This window comes from Accipiter gentilis, chromosome 4, assembly GCF_929443795.1.
Source record: "Accipiter gentilis chromosome 4, bAccGen1.1, whole genome shotgun sequence".
NCBI classification, from domain to species: Eukaryota; Metazoa; Chordata; class Aves; order Accipitriformes; family Accipitridae; genus Astur; species Astur gentilis.
Window position 1 is genome coordinate 14,997,579 of NC_064883.1, and position 26,142 is coordinate 15,023,720.

General features: G+C 37.4%; 1 protein-coding gene across 2 annotated transcripts in view; it reads left to right on the top strand.

Annotated features, from left to right (window-relative positions):
* The window catches only part of CRPPA (CDP-L-ribitol pyrophosphorylase A), a 123,384-nt gene extending 98,474 nt beyond the window's left edge, over window positions 1-24,910 (top strand). For both annotated transcript variants that reach the window (XM_049798806.1, XM_049798808.1), the window contains one exon: window positions 22,342-24,910. In XM_049798806.1, coding sequence (XP_049654763.1) covers window positions 22,342-22,446 — 105 coding nt within the window. In that variant the 3' untranslated portion in view covers window positions 22,447-24,910. The remainder of the gene's footprint in view (window positions 1-22,341) is intronic.
* The last annotated feature ends 1,232 nt before the right edge of the window (window positions 24,911-26,142 follow it).

Consider the following 26,142-nt stretch of genomic DNA (forward strand, 5'->3'; position numbering starts at 1 on the left):
CAGGTACGTAATTGGAAGAAGTCTGTTAAGAGAACAGCGAGGATGTACGTGCGGTGATTTCACTAGTCCACTGAGATGTTTTATACAGCTGAGAGTGATGCTGCTTAGTAAGTATAATAAGGTGCACTGTGCTTTTGTACTGGCTTTTTGCCCCCAGTTCTGCTTCATATTCTGGTAAATGTTGACAGTCATACCCGCAGGCTGATGCCTGTTACGGCACTGTCAGGAATGATTCCCCTGTAGTTCCAAGTCACAGAATCATGGAATTGTTCAGGTTGGAAGGGACCTCTGGAGATCTTTTAGTCTTAACTGCCCTGCACAAGTGGAGTCAGCTACAGTGGGCTTGTACAGGACCCTGTCCGGTCAGGTTTTGAATATCTCCAAAGATGGAGACTTCACAGACTCCCCGGCCAGACTGTTCCAGTGGTTGACCACCTTCACAGTATAAAAAAAAAAAAAAAAAAAGTGTTTTCTTGTACTCAGATTGAGTTTCCTGGTTTTTCTTGAATTTGTGCCCACTGCCTCTTGTCTTTTCAGTGGTCACTGCTGAGAAGAGTCTGACTGCTTCTTCTTTATTCTCATCCATCAGTTATTTCTATGCTAAAGCCCCTTTGAGCTTTCTTTTCTTCAGGCTGAAGAGTCCCAGCTCTCTCAGCCTCTCCTTATATGAAAGATGCTCCATTTCCTTAATCATCTTTGTATCCCTGTATACTCATTCCAGTAAGTCCATATCTTTGTTGCACTGGGTTGCCCAGAACTGGACCCAGCGCTCCAGGTGTGGACTCACCAGTGCTGAGTAGCAGGGAAGGATCACCGCCCTCGACCTGCTGGTGATGTGCTGCCTAATTCTTCTGAGGGGGCTGTTCATCCTTCTTTGCTGTGAGGGCATGTGGCTGGCTCCTGTTCAACTTCTTGTCCACAAGGACCCCAAAGTCCTTCTCTGCAAAGCTGCTTTCCAGCCAGTCAGTCCCCAGCATGTACTGCTGCATGGGGTGCAGAACTTTGCATTTACCCTGTTGTGAACTTTGTAAGATTCCTCTTGGGTTAATTCTCCACCCTGTCCAGGTCCCTCTGAATGGCAGCACGACCAAGGCCCCCTGTGTTCTAAACAAATCATAGGAACAGAGTAGAAATTAGGGTAGAGAGTTACTTTTAAAAAGTGCTTTTAAAATAAATTCCACAATCAAAATTAGAGAGTGAAAACCCACAAGAAGTTCTTGGGTATGGTAAAAGAGAGGTGTGTCTGTTCTCCTCCCACCATCTGAACATGTTAGAGCATGCAGGTTTACAATTTGAAACAGCATATGAATTCACAGAAAAATCAATAGATGCATTCTTTCCATAATTGTTATCAAGAAAGAGATGATGGGAAAGCCTGTTCTGTGATGGGTAATGGCCTTCCTCACATAGTTACTTGCATCTAAAAATTAATGTGTTGCTGTGGTGGATATACTCTCATATTTGAATTGCTTAAAAGTAGAGATGCTACAAAACAAAGGAGAATTCTATACAGATTTTAGTCTTACACTCAACAGGTTTTTCAGTGAAAGAGAAAAAAAGTTTATTAGTTCAAGAAATTTGCTTAAAGTGTGTCCCTTTTTATAAATATGTGTGCATTTACAAAACTATGTCAATATCGTATAAAAACCACATCGTATGTGGTTTTATATCAAAGAAATCAAGAATTTGATACTTGGATTTTATTTCACATTGTAGTCAGTATACAGATGTGTTTTGTCTTAAATATTTGTACATTGTATTTTATATACTGATATTGTTCAGTAGTCTCAATAATCTCAATAATGGATGAGTGGAATCATAGATATACACGTATACAACTTTAAGCAAGGCATTTCTTCAGTAATACTATACTCTAAGGAACAGTATGCTTTGTAGCACGTGCCTGGCTAAAAATTTTTCTAAACCTTTGGGGAAAATACTCCTTCTAGAAAAAAAAAAATAATAACAGCAGCTGCCTGGTATGATTTGTTCAAAAAAAAAGCACTTTTTAAAACAAAGTCCAGTATAGGAAGGTGGTGGTACTCAAAAAACTTCACTGAGAAATGATTCAAACTTTGAAGTATCAGGAACCAAGGTATGGCACAGGAAGAATGTATGCATGCAGTTTGGAAACTTGGCTTCAGGCAACTTGGAAGTGCTCTGCTGAATGCAGATTTGTAGCAGAGGTTGAACAGATTGAACTAGAAAATATTTCTTCATTAACAATTGTATTTGCCTAAGTGAGTGGGTGTGATAGCTATGGCTTGGGAATAGACTTAATAAACTCATGCAGTTACAGATAATGCAGCTGGCATTTTTAGAGCGCTTTTGTTCATTTGTTAAAATGAACTTCTGATTGAATTGGCGGTATCTGTGAACCACATACAGTATGTGTCATTCATCTGTTGCTTTGCTGTGTACCTTCCAATGAATTAAGCAACAGTATCTGGCAGGCATGTTTCATTTTTCTGATATGCTCTGTCCTCCACTTATTAAATCTGGGCATTTAAGAAATGCAAATGAGATTAATATTATGTTGACTATCGCTGAGTTTATGGAACTGCTCTTTTCATCTCAATTATGCTCAGTTAGTTGTTAGGACTCTTAAATGTTCATGTTTTATTAATTTACTTTATGTTGGGGGATTGGTGTAGTAAATACTGCAAATGGAGACTTCTAATGTGCAGTGCCAGCCCTATTACTGACCACAAGGATGAATGGAAAGGAAACTTTTTCCACTTTCAAGATTCTTAATTTGTTTTATCTCCATCCTATTATTGAGGTATTTCAAATTCTGCTGAATTCTTACCAGATATAAATACTCAGTTCTGTTTTCAGTTAAAAAATTTTCTACATATTGATAGTCTATGGAAGTTGTAAAAATAACACAATAGAATATAATTGTAAGAATATAAAATTTCCTCTAAGAATTAACAATTTTTAATAAAATAAACCACTGTATATTTGAATTTATCACTTTGTGTTGCAGAACTTTCATTGCTACACCAAAATATGTTTGGAACCAAGTAGCGTGGCACTTGAATTTCCTTATGTATGCATACTATACAAAGCTTTGAAACAAAAAATAAAATTGAAAACAAATAATTCATCACAGGTCTTTAAGAAAATATCTGTTACTTAACCTGTAGCACTTTTACCCAGACACTAAGTAAATGGGAAATTGAAAACAAACCTGCAAGGCAAATGTGGACAGAAAATGCAAACTTATTTTAGTGAGGAGGTATTACAACTGGTCACAAGTAAAATTTTAAAAAAACCCTCTTAGGTATCGTTTATAGCAATTTAAATCTATCAAGTTCTATTGTAATTTTCTGTGCATGGGAGACAATTAATGCAGGTACAAAATTGGATATAGTTTTCTAATGGAACAACACTTTTTGCAATATATTGCTTTTACTTTCAGTGTCTATTCAAGTAATAATTTCTTAAGTTATCTTTTATTACCACAGACAGATTAAGTGCAGTTTTTATGAAAAATAAGAATCTGTGGGACTTGGTTTAGTGTTTTGCTGCTTTTATTTATATATATATCATCTTATATTTGCCTTTAGAATAGATTTTTTAAAATGTCCCTCTCCCACACAAGAATTTGTCTCAGCTAAACAAGTTTTTGTAAGAAATGCAAAGTTCTGCATGGAATCTGAAAAAAAATTAAAAAAATTATTCTTTCCATTTTACAATCACTTGATTAGGGCATTCAGCTATGATATCTAAACAAGATGTAGGCATTAGGCTCCTGATCTGAATCACTTTATAGGGAAGGAGAGGTTCGTTTATACCTGTAAAAGGGGTCTAGGGGAAACAGGCTTCCTGATTTACTTATCCATTTTTTTGCACTCAATGTTGGAGTAGAGTAAGTCAGACAACTTAGAGAAAGTATATAGAGATTTAGCAGATTTTAGGTTTAGCAATTCTGCTTTTTAGCAGTTTGGTGCTTCCAAACCAGAGTATCTCAGGAGCATAGTGTCAAAAACATGTGATGTACTTGACTTGCGGCTATCCTTGGATTTTGAAAGTTACACTTCTGGACTTGAGCACCCTTTTCCTGTCCAAGATCTACTGAAAGCCATAAAGCTGTTCTGTGAATCTGTGTCTGAATCTGATGTGGTTTTGGATCCTGTCATCTGGTGTAGTGAATTTTAGTAACTACCTTGAGAGCTGTTCTCCCATTGCCTAGTTTTGTAATTCTGACTTTCTTGTGGATTGTGTTGATCTGGTTGTCTGATTTTAAAGAAGGCTTTTGTAGCTGCATATCACTTTCATCACAACAGACACTAAATGCTCTATTTGTTACACAGAAGGATATTTTAAAAACCTTTATTTTAAAGCATTTTTCCATATATGTCAGATCAAATTATTACATAGGGTGTGTTAGGGATTATCTGTGAGGTTGTATCACCTCAGTGTTAATCCTTTATCTGTAACTGTCCAGTTGTTTGCCTTCTCTCCTAAATACTATCACAAACAATTCTGATCTTGGACATGGAATAAATATTAACAAAAGAATCCTTATGAAATAATGGCGGTCTTGTATTCAAAAGTTGACTTTATTCTTACTATAAGTTAATTCATCTATTAACTGGTTTTATATATAAGCACATACACGTGATATATTATCCTTATCAGTAAACTCTGCTGTCATTCAATCACTGTGTATCGATGTACCCCAGGAGGCTGTAGTTCACTGTTACTTTCAACTCCTTTTACGTTAAATAAAATATGAAAGAGTACCTCTGACTGGTATACAAACCAGATTTCTCACTTTTTCATGTTGCCTTTGGAATCTGATTCCTACTTTGATTTATGTAATTGGATTATACAGTTCACCTGCTTAAGCTGCATAGTGGTGTTCTACCTTCTGTTTTTCATTCTTTACTTTTCATGTGATGTCTCGAGCCACAGTTGCAAAGCGGAATTTGCAAAAGAGAGAACAGAGTAGACAACTAGCAGAAGTGGTGAACAAAATGTACTTTGGGTGAACACAACATCGTTCATGCTGATTTCTGCTTTTGATGACTAGCATTCAAAGATGCAGTAGAAATTGTTTATAGTAGAAACAAAGGTATGCGTTTTACATGTTTTATCAAGACTAACTTAAAATATTTTTGAGGTACAGATACTTATCAATAATGCTTTGTGTCTTAAAGCCAATAAGATTTAGAATCCTCGCTTAAGTACGGTATGGACAAGTTTGTGACAAATGAGCAATTCATATCAGAAATATTTACACTTTTCCAAGAAAAAAGCTGATGTTCGTGGCATGCCATCAGAGCCTTGCAATGCACTTGCCAAAAGTCATCCTCGGTTATTGCACCTGAAGTACATGACTGAAACCTTCTTTATGTGTAACTTCAGAGAGTATGTATCTACCTACTGTAAGGTTGATTGAGTTTGTTAATTACCAACAGTCTTTGTTGGTACTTTGTTTCACCCAAAAGTCTTGATGTTCTGTTGATGTTGAATCTTGGATGTGTGTCTTTGCATAAGGTGGGACTGACAACCTGGGCAGTAACTAAATAATCTATTTTGGCGACTTGTGATGCTTTTTATGTTTTTACAGTTCTTGCAAGAGAAGAAACTGATTCCAAAATAAACTTTGGAAGATTTCATAAATAACAAACCTTAACTGTAATTGCAAATTACATAGCAGTTTGAATTACCTTACTTAGATACAAGGATTCGTGGACTGTTTTTTTAATGAATGCATGTGAATACGCTTCTTGAATTTTGAGCCTTTGGTCATTAATTAGCACTGTTCTGTAAATTTGAATAACACTTTTTAAAGTGTTATTTTCGGATTCTAAGTTAACAAATAAGATCATATTAGTGCATGATCTTCAAACAGTGGGTGCTGGCAGAATCTCACAATCATGTAGTACGTCTGCTTTGTAATGCTGTTTACGAGAATCTTTTCTAGTTGTTTTCAGCTGAACTGTGTTTTTCTTTGCCTAACAGATTAAGAAATTGAAAATGAACTGATAGCAATTGCCATTATAAATAGCTTCAGGGTTCTTGATAAAATTAATGTTCTGGAGCTGGTGTGCAATGAGATCATTCACAAATCAGTATGTAGCCTGTTTTCCTTATTTTGAAGTTTATTTTCTATTTTATATCAGTAATATAATCCAGGCATTTCAGTGCAAAACAGTACTTCTTGGGTGGTAAAACTCAATAGGTATTTAGTCTCATGCCTTATAAAGCTACTAGAGGCAATTTATAATTGTCTTGAAATACAATGCCTGTCATAACTTCTTACAGTTTATGTATTATCTATTGTGTAAATACAATATTGGTTCCTTTAAACACATACTAAAGTCACAGCGGAAAGTAACATCACAGTGGCCAACACTAGGACTTGGAAAATTGTAAGGTCCATGGCAGCCTTCTCAGAGCAATATCCGTTAAGCACATTAACGGATTGCTTCTAGAGACTGATTTAGCTTTAGAGCTCCTGGTATTTACTGAGTGCAGAATATGAATTTGGTCGCCGCATATATATATATATATATATATATATACTCAATATGATGATAGCTGCAGAAACAAGGATTCCTATACAAAATTCTTTAAATTCATTACTTCCCTAAATGCATCCTAATGACATGGAGTGAATCTAGAAATGTTCTGGGAAAGATGATTTTGGCTTAATTACATTTTATTTTATACATAGCTCTGCATTTTAAAATATGTTATTTCTGATATTTGGGTTGCATTTTAGAGAGAAAAAACTTCCTGATTAGTCATTCTAAATGTCATTGCAAAATTATTAATAATGCCCCTAACTGATATTTATTACCATCTTTTACAACCTCTTTTTTCTTTTGAGTTTGTTTGAACAAATTAATTCTAGTGTATATTCATAAGTCTTTGAGATTGCTCATAAACAAATAGACAAAAATTTAAATTGACACTTCAAATTTCCATCCTACTAATATAATCCTATAAATTGTGTAAAAAACATTTGAAAAAAAAAAAGGAAAAATAAGTCAGATATTCTAGTATCAGTCTGAATAATACTCTTCATATGTTATATATGCATTACCACTATGGAAGATTTCACTAGTGGGTTTGGACCTGATGAGTCTCTATATAAAAGGTCTGTGTCTTGAAAGTGTAGGTTTTGGATTCTTGGGAAAACCTGAACTAGTTGCTTATAGTGTCTAGGGTATTGGTAAAGAGAGCAAAGATTTGAAAAATATTTCAAAAATTTCAGTGGACTGGAAGACAGGAAGTTTTTTTCTAACACATGTTTCTATTATGCTATATAGTTTATGTAAAAATATGTGCTGCAACATCAATATTATACAAAGAGTAAAATAACAGGCATGAAGAGAAGAATATTTTTTCAGATGAAGGTTAGGCTACACAGTTCAGGAAAACCTTTCTGCTCGTGTCAGATCTGGTTAAAGGAAAGGCTACGTGGCAACCAATGGGAAATAATCAGAAAGCAGTAACTGAGAGAGTACGGATTTTTAAGTCCCATCTTTGGACTGGAGCAAGTCCACAGACAGTCTTGAGCACAAGACAGCCTGTGTTTTGTTAATGGACCTTGAAGGAAACGTGTAGCTCTGTTTGTTAGCAGATTGGTTTGACTGGGAGAATGGAACCTCACTTTGAGCGTATAAAAGGGTATTCAGCAGCAAAAGTTAATGCTAAAGCTCCTAACAGGTAAGCTTCAAGTAAATAATAGAAAGTTAAGCTTGGTAGTAAATGTGAAGGAGACATTGTGACTGAAGACATCTAGGAGTGTTAAGAGACGAGGCTGTGGCACGTACATACTGCTGCAGACACAGTTCTGCTTACTGATGAATAGACAGCAGATTTATGGAAGTAGAGCATGCAGGGTAAAAGCTGAGGCCAAGAGCAGGCACAAGGGATTACAGTTTGTGGAAGACAAAAGAGATATTGAGTCAAGAGAGGAATTAGTGGAAATGGAGTTTGAGATTACTTCTTTTGTCCAGAGGAAACTTTTAAAATATGTCCATGAAAAGCCAAACCACATATTCATCTAATCAATACAGGCTGAGGAGATGAACAATGTGAAATCATTGCCCATGTAAAAAGATACATGGAGTTGTAAATGCAGCTGTGAACTTTGAAGCAAATACTGAAGCTGGAAGGAAAAAGAAAGTCGGTAAAAGTCGGAGAAAGACTAAAAGTTGTGCTTTCTAGTTGAAGCACCAGGAGATTCCTTCTTAACTAACACTAACTCATTTGAGCAGCTGAACTAGTTTTTAATTCTGGATAAGGCTTAAACAGAGCTACATTCCTTTTCTTCTTAACCAAACAAATCTGTGATAGAACAGCTCTGCAGGCTGTAATAGCTGGGCTTACACAGTGGGTGCTTGGATTCATATCTGTGCCATCTAGTGTTCTCACTTGAGTAGCTGTACCATTTCATGGGAGTTACTTCCTTGGCAGCTGTGGATATCGAGACCAGAGCCCAACAAAATTGAGCTACTATGTTTCCCTTAAACATAAATGTTATTACAATACAGTTTTTACAAAAAACTAATGGCTTTTAAAAAGAAATTTAAAATTCCTCTGTAGTCTTATGTCCAGAATCTGTAATGATTAACTGCTGTCAAAATTACTATCAGATTGAAAACTACTTAGCGTTCTGCTAGCTTTCATTTTTGACAGTTATATTCAGAAAATAATCCAACAATTTTGTTAAGGCCTCTAAATTATTCTTTTTAATTCATTTTAAATATTGCCAATTAACATATTTTAAAATACTTTAAAGATCCTGCAAGTGAATTATACAGGTATTTACTTAATATCCAATCTGATGATTCTTGCATCACTTCTAAATATTGGCAACTGTAATATTTAGCTGAATATTCAGCTTTTATAGGGAAAGCTGAAAACCAAAAACACTCCACATGCAGGCAGTCTGCAAGACACTAATATCACCTCTTTTACCTTACCGTCTTGGAAGAATGGCAATCCCTTTTCTTATAAAAAAGACTTGTGCCCATCACCGTGAAAATAGCACTGGTCGCTTGTTCTCAGCCCATTGATTTCAAATAGCTTTGGATAACCCAAATTTTAAAGTGAGGAGTAAGTGATGTGGTAAACTCTTACACATCATGTTTAGTCATGCTCTTGGAAACTGTCATAAATAGTTTCTTTATCAAATGCCTATTATGAGAAGATACTAGGAAGAACCGAACTTATCTTTGCAGACAGTCACAGACATATTTAAAGTTGCAAGTAGGCACAAGATCGTTTTAGGATGTTTTGAAAGGAAACTTTGGTAACAATTTAATTGAAAGTGTTAAAGGCTATAAAACATAGACTCTTCTGTTATGCAATGCAAGATGCAACATACCTGAAGAATAAGCTTAACACTGAATGCTAATCGCATAAAAAGAGATGTGTTCATAACTAACAAAATATTTCATCTGTTTTATTTTGAATAAAAGGACTTAATTATGGACTACAATTAATCCATCTGCTAAAGCAAGACTCATTCCTTTATTTCTTTATTGTTTATATTCTACTTCTTTCTGTTTCTTTTTAAAGTTTTAAAATAGCCATTTTTCTAAAAGCATAAATTTTTTTTTGTTATTTTACAAGAGTTTTATCACTCGAATATATTGTCATTTTGAGTGCCTTTGTTTGTATATAGACAGGCTATTGTGTTACATGGTTTGGGCTGATACTAGCTGGCAGAAAGAAAGAGAAGCCTGTCTTGGCAAACCCTGATTTTTATGTAAGAGAACATCTGTGAGCTCTATCTTTGTGGTGTAGCTGGACTCTCATAGCCTAAAAGAGAACTAGAATCTAAAAGCAAGTATATCTGTCCCCTTACAATTGTAAGGATCGTACATTTTGAGTTTAAGGGTAAGGATTTACTGGTGAACCCTGAGGAGTGACACTCTCTGCTTTAGCTGTTTGCTGTGTTTTAGCTACAAGGCGAGTTTGGGGCCCTCTTCTGCCTTCCTATCACTGGGCTTGTACTCAAAAGTTTTTTCTGAAACTGGCTATTTGCTCTCCAGCTATGTGGTAGTTTTATCAGCAGCTAGTGGCAGGAGAGATTCCTCCATTCGACTCAGGCTGTGGGGGGATGATCAGGTGGGGGCCCAGACTCGGAGCAGCCATCAGAGCTCCCTAGGGGCTGCGAAAGCCAGCTGGGAAAGTGAGCAAGCGCGCATGTGATTAGTCCATGTTGACATTTTGTGCTGTTCCAGTCATACTGCTAGCAAGTTAGCTGGCTTGAGGATATTTTGACTGTATCTTTAAAAATTGCACTGTGCCCCTCAGCCCTGTCCATCCGTTCCTACCACCCATGCTTCCAGGGAAAGGTCCGGTGTGTCCGGTGCTTGCCATTCCTCTCAGCCACTCGGTGAGAACAGAGCCCTTTGCCACAGTGGTTTCCTAATGTGTTTTTTGCGATTATTCTCTGCCCTGTCTGTTGGATTGGACCCGGGCTGTTTGCTGCTGCTTTCTGAACCCAGCACCTCTGCTCACACCAGACTTCAAGAACCATCTTTCCTCTAGGATTAATTTTTCAAAATTTGTGTGCTCCCTCCATTGTTTAGCTGAAAACTTTAACAAGGGCACATGCTCTATTTGCACTGGCTTTAGGCTATGAACTAAGGAGGACAAAGAAATGGAGAACAGAGAAATTGAGGGTTTGGATCAACATTTTTAGAAATTATTATCTTGTCATGCATACTGGGTAGGGATTCATTCAGTTCATGTCCTAGGGTGCTGCTCAGATAAACTGTCCAGTCTTCAGTGTGTAGGTAAACATTGTGTAGGCAACATACCTGAAAGAAAACAATAGATAGAGGCAAATAGACTATCTTCATTCATAGCAGTTTTGAGTGTATTTGAGTATATTTGAGTCTACTTGTGTTTAGAGCTCCTTTACTCGTAGAATTATTCACGCTTGCAAGAAATGCAGTTTACTTTCCTGCTTATTACATTCACTGCACGAAGACTGCTTTGGAGCAGGGAACAAGCCTGTGTTCTGTGCAAAGGGGTGTTGAGATCAATCAGAATTACCGCAAAATTAATGTATTAAAACATCATATTGGTGCGAGAGACAAAGGGAATGAATCTTTATTAACAACTTGTGTTGTAACTTGTTTTTACCCTGCTGACTCCTCTCCTTTTACTCTCCAAGGAGAGATGTCACCTCATGTCCTTGTAACTTTTTGTCTCATTTCTGGATACTTCTTCATCAGTCTGGTATTTTTATTTTGGGGGTAGACTAGCTTGGCCTTACGTAAAAATCTTGAATTGTAAGGAATTTATAATTTTTGCCTTCTAGTAGGCTGTGGACACTCAGCTGTAGACAGGAAAAGAATTCAGAGATGGGACATAAACTATGCCTAAACATCACACAGATGCAGTCAAAGAAGTGGGATTTGAGTGATGAGATGAAAGATACAGGATGGACATTCAATTTTAAATGTTAAGTTGTGATTCCAGGATTTTTTTCAAATTTCAGTGTCTAACTTAAACATGAAGTTTTAATGATTTCTTCTGCAATCAGTCCTTCGTCACAGAATAATGAGATGATGCAACTTGAGAGCCACTTGCAAGCAACTGGCTAGATTCAATTAGCAGTATCAAATTAGGGAAATCTGTGATACCAAATGCTTAACAATGAACTTCTGGACAGCAACTCCCTCTCACTGTGTCTCACTCCCGAACACTGACATTTGACTTACTTTAAAGCTGCTTTTGAAATTTTGAGAGAGCAGTTTAAAAACAATTACATATTAGGTCTTCTGTAGCAAAACACAGAAGTTAAAGTTGAATTTCAGTCTCTGCAACTGCAAAGTAACTGGGCTCATAATACTGTAGTTATTTTGTATTTCTGTAACCAGGATTGGAATGTGGCCTTTACCCCACTGAACTGATATTATCATCCTAAAAGTTTTGGAAGCCACAGGACTGGGATGTGAACAATAGCCCAGCACATGTGTATGCATACTTTGCCCCTCAGAATCTCTTGGGTTTTGTTTATTTCTTTCCCCAAAGGAGAAGTTTTAATTTTGTTTTTTAGCAGGCTATACAGTTTTTCCTCTGAACCATCTCGAATAAATTATCTGTAATCAAGAGGAATGTTTCTAATCAATTAGTTACTGTGTACTGTGCTTGTATTTCAGATTATTCAGTCTGTAGGAGTTGTATAATGAAGATTTTAATGACTGAACAGAATGCTTATATTGAAATGGATGGAAGCATGCCTCTTCTTATTTTGGAGAGCTGGATGTCTATTATGCATAATATTCCATATGAAGTCAGCACCTATAGGAGGGGAGAAAAGTGTAGTTTAGACTGAAAGAATGGAAAAAATGCTCACAATTCCTTGGCACTGATTTTCAGCATCCCCCAGGATATTCAAATGCATCACTCATTCTTTCCAAAGACCTTCCTGTTTTGTTACAATCACTAATTAAAAGTTGCCTAGTCTTTCTATATAACACTGATAGTCACAATCACAAAATGTATGTCACAAATTATATGAAACTGATCCTGCATATTTGTATGCAAAATTCTGTAACCTGTGATAGCTAAAGCATTTCATGTCTTGTACTGCATATTAGCAACTTTGATGTTTCCAAACTAGTGTGTTAATTTATTTCTTGAAAAGTATGATGACCAATCTATGTTGTCAGTATAATATGGGACAGAAAGGGAAAACCTGTAATATCGAAATATACTGTGTTAAATTTACCATAAAATATGTACTTTTTTTCTTTTGCTAGAAGTTTATATGAAGAAGTGCTGTATTGTTTTCTTTGTCCCCATTAGGTAGGTTTTGCAGATCCTAAGTAACGATGTCACAGTGCTGTAAAAGTAAGGAGAAGCATTCAGATATGTGATACTTACCTACACGCTGATGACCTCAGACGTCACTGGGTAGAAATGTCCTACTCTGTTCTTTGAAGATTTTTTTTTTTACCTGCAGTATATGACACAGTTAGATCCTCTGGCATAGTAATCTCTCCTGATCTTTAGCAATGACATGTCTTTTTATGTTTTGAGGATTGAGATGGTTGTGTGCTTAATCTTTTATCTCTGTCATTTCCTCTTTTCCCCTTTCTCTCACCTTGTTCCCCCACCACGTCTCTCTGTCTTCCCTACATATGCATTTTTGCCTTCCTACTTCCTGCTGACTAGGGCTAAAACACTAGTCATTGGGAGAAACTGAGCTTGAAGGTGCTGTATTTCTCAGCTCATAATAGGAGAAAAACAGCTAAACTGTGCTTAACTGCTTTTGCTCTGCTGCTAGCCGCATGTGTCAGATGCATTCATACGTGATCCGTAGCTGCTCCGACTTTGCTTGGTGCCTGGTGTACTGCAACAGTCTGTAAATGATTTGCATGATTGGGGTGTTATGTTTTGCAGGAGGCCAGCGCTACTTAACCCATTTTTTCTGTACGTATGTGTGGTGGGTCTGCTATGTTTTCCTGGCTGCCTGCAAAACTTAACGCACAGCCTGTCGAAGTATTTATAGACTCTCACAGTGGAACAGGCAGCAGAGGTTCCATCACACATACACGCCGAGGGAAACGCTGTTACATGCTGCTGCTGCGTGGAAGGCTTAAATCCCATTCCCGCGTGAATTTGTTAGTGCTATCAGATTGATCCAAAGCTTTCTGAAACCAAAGAAAAGACTTGCCACAGCATCACTCAACTTCAGCCCAATCTTAGATTTTCGGGAGCTTGCAGAGCTGGTTGTCAGAGGAGAAAGCAAGTCTCCTGTGCCTCAGGAGCATTTCAGTTTTCCTATATTGATAGTAAGAAACATTTTTTCCTTCCCCCTAAAAACCCTTTTGGTGTGTTTTACAAGGTTACCAGAGTGATATGTTGTAGGGCCTGTAGGTAGTACACTAACATATATTAATAGGAATACATTTCATATTATAGTCTTCTTTGGTAACATACTGTATTAAGAGACCACCTCTAAGAAACCTCAAACACATAATATACTTTTGCAGACAACCACATCTGTTAAATGGCTTATTTCTGCCAGTATTTTTGTACCATCCCATACAGGTGGCAGAATTGGCTGCTAGCTCAAGCATTTTGTAGCTTTTTAAACAATTTAGAGGGAAAGATGGTTGACAGACAGTTGTGCTATCACTACTGGCATACTCACTCTTGCCAAAAGCTTAGATCAGATAATGGTAAGTGCTGAATGAACGCTCTTGCTTAAGCTGCAATGATTGAATGTGCTGAAAATGCTCTTTAAAACAAACTCTTCAGAGAATTTTTTGGTCCAGGAATTTTTATTGATTATTCAGTATGATCACGGTGACAATTTTTCTTACAGGAAGAAAAAAAAAAAAAAAAGACTTGGAGAGGACAAGAACAAGGAAATATAAAGCCTAGGTCTGTGGATGACAGAGGCATTGGCATTGAGCTCATGTCTGTTCCAAACACTGTTTGTCTATTTTACATCAAATGAGCAAACTTTTGGAGCAAAAGTTAGAATAGAGCTTTCACTTGCTCCCCAGGCGTCTGGAGGAGTGTCTAGGCTGGAGTCTTGTCATCTTTCTGTTGTGATACAGTGACTGTACATAGAATGGGTATTCCTCCACAGGGATTTTAACCCCAATCCAAAAGAAGTGTGATCTGGGGGGTGGATTAACCACCTCACACAAAGAAGGGAACTGAACCGTGGTCACCTACATGCTGCAGAACATGTAGATAATGGAACTGTTTTAAAACTGCTGATTTAGGGGAATTCTGTCTATTCTGTTCATACTGGAGAAAGGAATTAATCCTATTTGGGTTTTTGTTTGTTTGTTTGTGCTGTTATGTTGGTTTTTTTAACAAAAGAGCGATGTTTAACTTCAGTTTTAAATCTGTCAATCTTAGGTGAAAAGATATACACAATAGCATTAGAGACATAATCCTGACAGACTCTGTAAGATTTAAAATACTTGCCTGTCCTCAGTGCATCCACAGAGTCATTTTAAATGTTGATGGCTCTCCATTTTCTTACGATAAACTGTAAGAGGCAGGGTTGATCACTGGTACAGGAGAGAAAGGTACGGTGCAGTATCACATATTTATTCACAATTTATCCGGGTTTGGGTTGATTGTAGCATGGATGTACAACCGTTTAACTGCAGTGAAATAACTCAGATCTATCAGAGTTCATTAACTAAGAGGTCTGCTAGGCTCCATTAGCACAGTGACAATTTAGTTCTTCCAGTGCTACTCATCTCTTTTCTCAATCCTCATTGCATCCTGAGTATCTAGGTTTCGAAATTATTTCTATTTTGAGGAGTATCCACTAATGAAGAATTGATTGCATTTTCTTAGTTCAGAAAGGAAGCAAGGCTGTGTATACAGAGGTTCAATTATGAACCTGCTGGAGTAATTTTGAGCCCAGCTACCTATCTGAACTCAAACGCTACCTTAATTATTTATATATTACTTGAAAGAAAACCTAAAAATATTCAGAGAAATACTTTTCTTATCTTTTAGATTGATCTGCATAGCTATCTTCTTATTGAGGTAAACTGCTGCATTGATATTATGTATGAGGTGTCACTTCTCAATAGATCCTTTGGCACATGGATTCAAAAATGTGATGTGGAAGCATTTTAAGAAGAAAGGAGACTTCAGGTTAATTTGTACTGCTACAGAAATGGAGGTTGCTTTAATATGTAGATGCATGCCACTACATATCTTGAATAGGAAAAAATGCTTCTTTGTGAATCTACCACAGAATTCCTCCAAACCATGTTATATGATTGATTTCTGGTAGTGGAAGAAGCTCAGTCCCTCTCCAGATCATCTTTTAACATGAAAAATACTAACTGAAGAAGAAAATGTCAAGTATTGAGGTTTCTGAGGCTAGATTCTCTACTCAGTTTCTCTGAGTGCAAATAAAACACTGTCAGTGTGTGACATCAGGTGAGTTTTAGAGGCACCTGTTATAGCCTTTGTATAAATTGCTGCATCCCGTGGAGTTTTAAATTAACAGCAGCTCCTCCTGTACCACCAACATAGTCTTTTGCAAGATGCTTGCCAGAACGCAGACTATTTCAGCTCTTTTCTCTTCTGCTCATGCGTCGTGGTGTATCTGGTGTGCACCCAGGCCTACCCTGCAAAAGGGAGCAGTGGGCATGGGGTCCTTCTGCTGGCTCCAGCCTTTTTCTGTAACGTGGCAGGAATTGCAGTACAGCACAAGTGCTGTCTTGCAGTGTGGTTCGTCCCCCTCTCCTTCTCTGTTTTGCTGGGAAAGGTGTCCACAGAGCAGTTAATCTTTTTTTAAATGACTGCGTTTATGTGGTAGCTACATGGGATTTGTGCCTCACTCCTGGGGGAGGGTGGGGGGGGATTATTTGATTGTTGTTCTATGTATTCTTGATGCATTTGGGTAGGGAGAGAAAGGCACAACTGTGACTTCCCAGTGATACTTAGGCTACATCTATACTGGTAAGTAAAACAGGCCAGGGATGGTTCTCTTGTCCTAGGGCTAAAAGGCACAGCATGCCCCATGTCCATATGGCTAAGTTCTCATTTTCCCAAAAGAGGGTGGCTTCATTCAGACTGTCCGCTGGGAGCAGTCCCTGGCCTGCGCTGTCCCCTGAACCGTGCCCAGCCATTGTCTGGGAACGTGTTAGCTGGCAGGAGCCAAAGCTATGCCAGGGAGCGGGCTTACAATGGAACAGCAAGGGCAGGGGCATGCCCATGCGTGCCCCGGCCCTCCTTCTGTTCCTGGTACAAACATAACTGTATTAATATTGATGTTCCCTAAGTTTAGCAGCGTCTTTAAATCATGTTTTCAGGTTTCCCGTCAGCCGTATAAGCAGCGCTAACATTACAATCCTATTCATTTTTAAAAACTGTATTAAATGGAAAGTCAAATATTAAAGGAAAACAGAGTGCAAATAATGGAACACAGCTGTTTCATTCTTTTGGAGGGATGCAGTATAAGGCAGAGGTAATACCTGCAGAGGCTTTTTTTTTTGAGCTAAAAAGGGTAGTTTGTGTTTTTCAAGCTATGCTTAAACTGAACTAGCACATACGTAAATTGAAATGCATGTATGTGAAGTTCCAGCTGGGGGTGTGGGGGGGTGGGTGTTCTAAACAGATTGAAGCAAGGAAATGAGTCGTTAAGGGAATGTCAGTAAATATTCAGATATCCTCACAGTTTCTTAAATAAATGCACATTTGTAAAATATCAGATTGCATATTCCAAACACAACTTTAACTCTGTCCCTGTATCCATTCCCAGTTTTACTCTGCAGTCCAGAAAACCCCTACAGTCAGTAACTCTACATCAAATAAATTCTGAGTATGACTTATAACCATCACACAGTATGGTTATGTTGGAATATTTTTACTATTTAATAACAGACAAAGTGGATATTTTATTTTGGAATCAAAGTGCTGTTATGTGGATTTATGGTTTATAAGGTTGGCAGTGTTTCTGAGTACTTTCTTTTCCAAAGTACATAAATATAAAGTGGTAAAAGTTTTGGTTTTAGCTTATAAATGTAGTTAATCATCTGTTCAAACAATAAAAATTTCTATTTATTAATGGCCAAGAAATGTTAGGGGGTTTTGTTTTTTCTTTTTTACAAGAGCCTCATTTAAGTCAACTGGATGAAATGAATAGACAGTGAATATCACAATGGTTTAGGGGGGATCATGGCACACCAGTTGATCATGTGGAACTTCAGTCATTAATCCATTAAAGTTGTTACTGCCTCTGAGTCTTATTTAAAGGTCATGGTCTTTTTTAAGGATTTTGTTGATGAGGAAAAGAACTATTTGTGTTTGATCCATCCAGCGCGTGCACGGATGTGCATTCAGACTAGCGTGCTGAAGTATGTTCTCTACTTGGAATTTGCAACACTGAGCAGTGGGTGGGCAATAACGTGCAAGAGCTCTTGTGGGCTACATGAGGATTTGTATTGATTGTTCTGTTCTTACATCCTGTTTTTTATCGTGGTTACAATATATGCAAACACGTCAGGCAATTAGACATGTGAAGACCTGATTCTGCTTGATTATTTGACTTCCTGCAACTAATAATGAGATTTTTGAAAGATTTAGTGCTATGCCATTGAATATAAAAGAGGATCAGAGGCCTGTATGTGCAATGGAGTTAGGTGTGGTAGATTAAATTTGTCCTGGCATCCTTATTGAAGCCTCCCTGTAGGCACTATCAGCTGTAATCAGCACTGTTGCCAGAAATAACATTGCAGTGTCAGAAATATGGATGTTTTAAGGGTATAGCCGGGGGACTTGAAGTGTTCACTTATTTGTTTAAATTAATAAAGACCCACAAGATTCTTTTTCTTTCCTGGGTCATTGTTGAATTCCGTCATTTTAATTCTTTTTAATATTCTTCATAAACACTGCTGGCATCCAAATTACATATAACAACTTAGGAAAAAGCTAAGTTTCATTGTGGCACATTGAAAATATCCGCTTACGTGCACAGTAATGGCCTAAAATGAAATAAATTCCCAGCAGGATTCAGAGGAGAGGAAAGAATAGTTAAGCTATAACTTAACCATTGTGTCAGTCAGTGTTATGCCTACACTTTGAACAATGTGTTCTCTTTCAGTTGCTAGAATTTCTTTTTCTGTTTTCTTTTTCATGATAATAAGAACTAGAAATGATCAATAAAAGTTATAAATTCGGCACAGGCTATGACCATCAGATACTACACTAATGATTCCTAGCATAAGAGTGAGTTTTGATTCTCAGAAAGATACAGGATGTACAATGATTTTGAAATTCCTGGAAGAGTCCAGTTCTTCACATTATTTACTACCTCTTTCCAGTAAGACTGTAGCTGTGAGAATCAGGCAAGTTAAACTTGGCACATATTTGACCTCTGTGGCATTGATTTCTCCTCACTCAGAGGCTGGCTCGTAGGCCCAGGTGCTGGACACTCTTCAATGAGTCGGTGACCCTGAGATCAGAGTAAGACAGTGTTACCAGGAAGGAGCAACAGCATAAATCTAAAAATTAGTAATCCCTAGCCCTGTTGAATTCTTCAGTACATGCTTCACGATGTCATTTAACCATCAACTGTAACTGTATAAAATTAAGAATATCTTTTCTATTACATTTGTTATCTTAAATAAGATAATGTATATTCACTTAAAGAATACACTTCTGGTTATTTCCAAAAAACAATCCTGCACAGGGGCCAATCACATCTGACAGTTCATTGTTTCTGCCATTGTATTGATTGATTCCAAGAAAGACAGGAACCAGTAGGTTTCTTGAAGAGTTATAATAGTAGTATTAATAATCAGATTATTAGAAGTCAAGTAATTGTAAAACTCGCAAACGCATTTTCATCTGTGCTGCTTACTTTTTGTGTTTCTCTTTTTGAACAAATTGCAATTCACCAGTCAATTTCAGTGTGGTTTATAGACCACTTCTCCATGCAGGTTTTCTGTACGCATTACTGTGCCGCATTGCCTGCGTTACAAATGCTACTCAATTTTTTGCATGCCTTTCCTTCAAAACATGGAAATTAGCACTAAAGCCTTAAGTTTAGCTTTAGAAAAAGCTTTTTCCAGTCTAAAGGAATCTTATGGTGTCACTTTCAATCTCTCCTGTGAAAGTTAAATTTCTTTCTCTTGCTTCCTTTTATGTTCAAAAACTTAAATAATTTATTACTACAAAGGAATGTGTACTGAATCCAGTAACCAACAGAGGATGTGGAAAGATTTATTGGGAGAAACATTAAGAGCATTCCTGGCCAGGTGTATTTTATTTCTTTTTTTTTGTGAAATGGGGGAAAAAAAATATACACCTCCAGCCAACTTCAGATATGGCTGGAAGCCCATTTGGAAAACAGTGTCTGTAATTGTGAAGTGCTTCTCGAAACAAACTGAACAAAAAGCGATGAGGGGTGCAAAGAGATTGGCATTGCTGAATAGCAAGAAATGTGTTGCTAGATCTTGAAAGCGACTGCAGTGTTTGCCGTCTGAGTGGGTGTATGCACATGACTTCTGCTCTCCTTGTACATTATACAGCAATTTATACCTATGGGAAATGAGGAAGTGAAAACCTTACCAAACTGGAGTAGTGGATTCTAAGTTCCTCTTTGCACCCCTGGTCCATGACAAAAGGTACTGGAGGAGCAGGACCTGAGTACACTTCTGCACTCCTTGCTTAACTGAATGGGAGGTGTCACTCAGTAAGATACAGCTGTGGTGAACATTTTTACCCTATGACAACTTTTTAGAACACTAATAAATAATTTTACTCCATATTAGAATATATAACATGAATTTGTTAGGAGTGTAATCTTTTGGGGGTTTCAAATTGTAACAGCTTACTTATTTGATGATTTTTAGGACAAAATTCTAGTCAAATACAAACATAATTTTTCCAGGAATGATAAAAGAATCAGGTATAAACTAATTCTATCCAGTTACCTCTCTGGCATGTTTCCTGTCATTTACATAAAGCACAAAGTTAATAAGAGCATTATTGTAGAATCATAGAATAGTTTGGGTTGGAAGAGACCTTTAAAGGTCATCTAGTCCAACCCCCTGCAATGAGCAGGGACATCTTCCACTAGACCAGGTTGCTCAGAGACCCGTCCAAGCTGACCTTGAATGTTTCCAGGGATGGGGAATCTACCACCTCTTGGGCAATCTGTTCCAGTGTCTCACCACCCTCATGGTAAAAAATGTCTTCCTTATATCTAGTCTGCAACTACCTTCTTTTAGTTTAAAACCATTACCCCTTGTTCTGTTGCTACAGGCCCTACTAAAAGGTCTGTCCCCATCTTTATTATAAGCCCTCTTTAAGTATTGAAAGGCCACAACAAGGTGTCCCCAGAGCCTTCTCTTCTCCAGGCTGAACTACCCCAAGTCTCTCAGCCTTTCCTCATAGGAAAGGTGTTCCATTTTTGTGGCCCTCCTCTGGACCTGCTCCAACATTGAGAGTGTTCCAGGGACACCTTTCCCCTTTCAGTTTTTCCTTCAACCCCAACTTCTTAGTCTCCAGCTCCCCTCTGTGCTAGCTGAATAGGTTAAGTCCCTTCAGCAGTAGCCTTATTCCTTAAAAAGCAGTTTTTAACGTGTTTTTGTATAAGTTGTTGGAACCGTTTCCTCTTTCTCCATTAATCCAAGTTTCTTAAACATCCTCTACAAATTCTTCCTTGATGCAGCATCTTAGAAAAATAGTGGTGAAAAAAATATGGAATCAAACTGCTCCATCCTCCTGCCCCAGGCAGGAAGCTGTACCTGCCTCCCATTTTACAGGTATGCGGGTCTCATGTTACAGGGCCCTAATGATGAGTTCCCTTGATCTGTCCAATAATCTGTTCCATTGTATACCAGTCCTTACTGTTAAAACGACTTCCCTGACTTCTTATACCCCAGTTTAAGTTCCCTTAAGCCTATTGCTTCCAGTTTTATCCATCATAGCTATGGAGGAGAGCTCCTGTGTTCTTTTTGTAGCTCCCCTTCTGTATTTGAAACTTCTAGATTCTCCCTAGAGTTTTGTAGACCTTTCTTTTTCTCTGTTGCTTCACAGAAATTGTTCCCTCCTATTTCTCTCTCCAGGGATGTGTCTGTGGCTGGCTACACCTATTGATATTCTCCCAGTGCGCAAATGAAAAGGTTACTGGTAGCAAGAGGCTAACCTTTTATAGTCAATACAATTAAGAAAACTTGGCAATTAGACAAAGGACTCTTTCAAATGTGAGCTGGAGTGCTCAGTTAGAAGCACAGAATCAAAGTCTCATTTTATTACTTCTTCCTGTGTTGGTCTCTATACTTGCCTATCAAAACCAGACTACTTTTTAAAGTTATTTGATACAAGGATCAGCCTGAAAACTGACTGAAGTCCCAGTGCTTAAATGCCTTTCTGAGTTTTAAGTAGCTTGCAGACTACAGATGGGATTCAGTGGGTGCTTAAAGTTACAGGGCTTTAACTATGCTACTCAATGAATGAAATCCTCCATTTTGCTCCAGTGTTTTCAAACCTGAAATTTTTACCACTTTTTTAGATTTTAAATATCAGTTAGGAAGCAAGTGGCAGAATCAAGCTTCTGGTTTTTTTGTTGGTCTCTAGATACATCACATTAATTCTGGCAGTTAAAATACATTCCTTTTAGAAAAATAATTTTGCTTTTTAAATCATCATGGAGATTGGAAAATTGATATTACTATGAAATGGTGTTTGCTTAAAATATAAGTTTTAGAAGTTCTTCTAGAAAGTACAGATACATTTTTTTATGTTTTTTAAAGAATCATATGGTAGTTTTGCAGTTTTAAATACTTACTTTTTCCACTTTTGTTAACATATTGTTTTCCCTGCTCCCCCCCTTTTTTTTTTTTTCCCCAGGACAATTTGCTGCTTCAGGAGACAGTAAATTCTGCTGCTGCTCTTATCATGGCATTAATAAAGGACAGAAACCCGGAGCTGATTGGCCAGCTGTTGGTAGCGTGAGACCATAAATCAAGTGTAGCTTTTGGAAATGTTTCTTTTTCATCATCCATTCACCAAAGGTCTTGAATCATTTTACCCTTTGATGAAAACTCTGGATTTATGACATTTACTATTAAGATCTTTTAACAACATATTTTTAATACTTAAAATACAAGTCTGATATTATGTATAAAGTATAAAATTAAATACAGATCATTCTGAGATACACTGGGTACATACTGTGAGGAATGATACTGAAATGTTTTTGTGAGGTACTGGTCATGTAAAAAGGTGCACAGAGGACACCAAAGCATTCATGCAGAATTGTCTTTAACCCATATATGTGTGTTGTACTCTCAGACTGCATGAATTAAATTTTATTTAAGAAAAAATAATCCTAAAGCACAGATCATCTTCTCTATATGAAATTATTTAAAAATTGCTGCTATACCTATTAGTGAATGTAGAGTTCATTATACAGTGTAGCCTTCCTGATGTGAACAGAAACACACATTGCAAGAAGTGTTTGAAAGGTCAAGTCCCCATCCTCCATGGAATGAAGGTACCCTTGAAACAAAGAAAAGATGTGCATGGGGACAACAAGGTGCTAAACCCCAGTTTTCTGGATGCAGTATAGTCTGGCTGTAGCGCTCCTTAGTGCTACACTTCTTCCAGTAGCCATGTGCCATCATTCCGAACTAGCTTCAGTAGCTCCACTGAGTACTGTATTACATGTACTCTTTGTGTTTGTACGTGTGTGTACATATATGCATGTATGTGTGTATGCATGCTTAAAGGAAGAGAAAAGGGTTAAGACTGAAAGAAATGCTTCGCAACCCAATCTGTAGGTAATGGACAAATAGGAAGATTCTGTTAGCTGATCTTCAAGTATACAATTTTCATCTCTTGCTGGTTAGCACGTGTATGTATTAAATAGTAGTGGACTGAGTGTTCAAATATATGCTACATTGATGTTATGAGTTCAAATATATGCTACATTGATATTCAAGTGTGGAAAGTTGGGGCAGGAAGGTGAAATGGTGAATGGTTATTATGTGGACTATCTCCAGGTATCACAACCACTAAGAGCAATACAGGAAGAGGACAGTCCCTGAAAACACCTGTCCCTCCTTATGCATCAGACTCAGGAATTCCAGCTCTCCTGCAACTTGTAAAGGGACTAGTTTAATGTCTTGCATACCCGCTGGATTGGAATAAGGTCTTAGAGAAGTATCCCCACCAGAAGTGTCCAGTGAGTCCCCCGTTCAATCTGTCCTGAGCGAGACCACTGTCAGTTCAGCAAGTTTCCCTCTGAAACCAGCATTCCCCCCCTTACTCCCACCATGTTCCAACTCCCTCTGGTGCTCAGACAAAGCTTAGGATAGCATGGTCCCCTCCCTTTTTCCCTTCACCTGACTATCTGTATCTCTGTTTTAAATCCCTTTTAGAAACTGATATTGATCCCAAACTTCCTTCATTGCACGATAAAATAAAGTTGTTAGCTGACTGTTCTATATCCAAAGCACACATTTTCTTGCACACAGAAGTCATCCTAAGACGACTAACAAAGTTCTCATGCATCATCTGCTTTCTTCTTTGCTTTGCTCTCCTCTCCGATTAATAATTTGTCCTTTTCTGACATCGTACAACATAAGCATCCATATTAGCTCTGTGTATGGCTATACAATAGGCATATTTTATTCATGTATATATTTGTGGCTGTTCATACGCAGAGTATGCAAATAAATGAGGAACTAAAGAATTTATTATTGGTATTCATAATTTAACAGGACAGGTTTCACAAATAAGTTTTCTGAATTCGCTTTTACATTAATAAATTTGATGAAGTAATTTGTCTCACAAGCTTTTAAAAGACATGATGAAAGAAGTCTCTTTGACAGTATTTTGTGATTCTTCGCTTGAAGACTAAAATAAAATCTGTGATGTGTTTTCCCCAAATAATAAACAAGTGAATTTAGAAAATCCTTCATGTTTTCTATCCACTCTAATTTATACATTGTGATACTGCCTTAGCATTGGTTTGTGTGTAACTTACCATTTGCTTAAACAAAACCTTTTATGTTGTAGGGTTGTTTTACTTACCTCATTCTCTTAAAATTATTTTAATCCAATTAAAAATGTTACTTCAATGAACTGCTGTGATGAAAAATTTTATTATGGTTGTTTATGGACTTAGTTTCAGGTCATCAAACATGCTTAGTACTAATCTAAGATAAGCATTATTAATGTACTGTTAATCATTGCATTATGGATTTTTTTTTCTTTAACAATCTTTTTAAATAATCTACAAACACTAAAAAATGTATTTTGCTGGAAGCAAATACACCAACAACAGAACTACTAAAACAGATCACAAAATACTAGAACTGCAGTAAAAAAAAAAAAAAAAAGAAAACGGACTGTGATTAATGCTATTGTGTATCCAAACCAAATTTAAATGGTCTTTTGGATTATTGTTAATACTTACAATGGGAATAAAGATATAAAATGAAATTAAGAAACTGGTTGATTGGTTTTTGTCTGTGCATAGCTACTCACAAATAGCTATATGCATGAGAAACTTGGCAGCCTTTTGTACACACATGCTGTTTTGAATTTAAGTAGTGAATCAGTCACCACCCATATTGCTTTGAACATTTGGACAGAGATAACACAGAGTAAATAAAAGCTCAGACTCTGCCAGCCTTGCTTACCTTACTCCTCAAGCACTCCAATTAGTATGCCTTGGGTAGTGATCATCAGAAAAGAGAATACAGAATATGGACCTAGAAATGTTTTTCATAACTGCAAAGTTGAGTGAATTAGATTTGTATATTGAAACCAATCCACTTCATGCAAAATCTGAAAACTAAATTACTTCATTTGTCTTAGATCAGTTGGCAGAAGAATTTCTAGTTACAATCTTTTTTTCTTTAGCTTTCCAGGCTACGTAGCTTGAAAAAGATGGCTTGATGGTCCTCTAAAAAAGGCTGAAAAATGAAAAGGGTAGAAGATGGTGGAATTAAAACCAACAAAAAACCCACCCCAAAATCAAAGGAGAAACAAACTGAGATGTGACCCTATTGTAATATTGTATTGTATTAGCTCATCTTGATAACTAATGTAGGCTGCAGAACAAAAAGTGTGTCTGGATGCCTTGAAGCTTTTAGTGCATTCAGGTTTGTATTTCTGTATGACACCAGAGCCTCATCATCTCCACAATGCTGTTCTAGGTGCCATCCAAACAGAAGCTTCCAAAGACATGTAAGGCTCCTGATCACCACTTAGCACTTTCTGATGATACAGCAACTTTTCCTGTCTGTAGGCCAACATGGACTGTCGTCGTTTCACCCCAGTCAGCAACTAAGCACCACACAGCCGATCGCTCACTTCCCCCCCCACCTAGTGGGATGGGGGAAAAAATTGGGAAAAGAAGTAAAACTCGTGGGTTGAGATAAGAACGGTTTAATAGAACAGAAAAGAAGAAACTAATAATGATAATGGTAACACTGATAAAATTACAATAGTAATAATAAAAGGACTGGAATATACAAGTGATGCACAGTGTAATTGCTCACGACCTGCCAAACAACGCCCCATTAGTCCCCGAGCGGCGATCCCCCCCACCCCCACTCCCCCCAGTTCCTATACTAGATGGGACGTCCCATGGTATGGAATACACCGTTGGCCAGTTTGGGTCAGCTGCCCTGGCTGTGT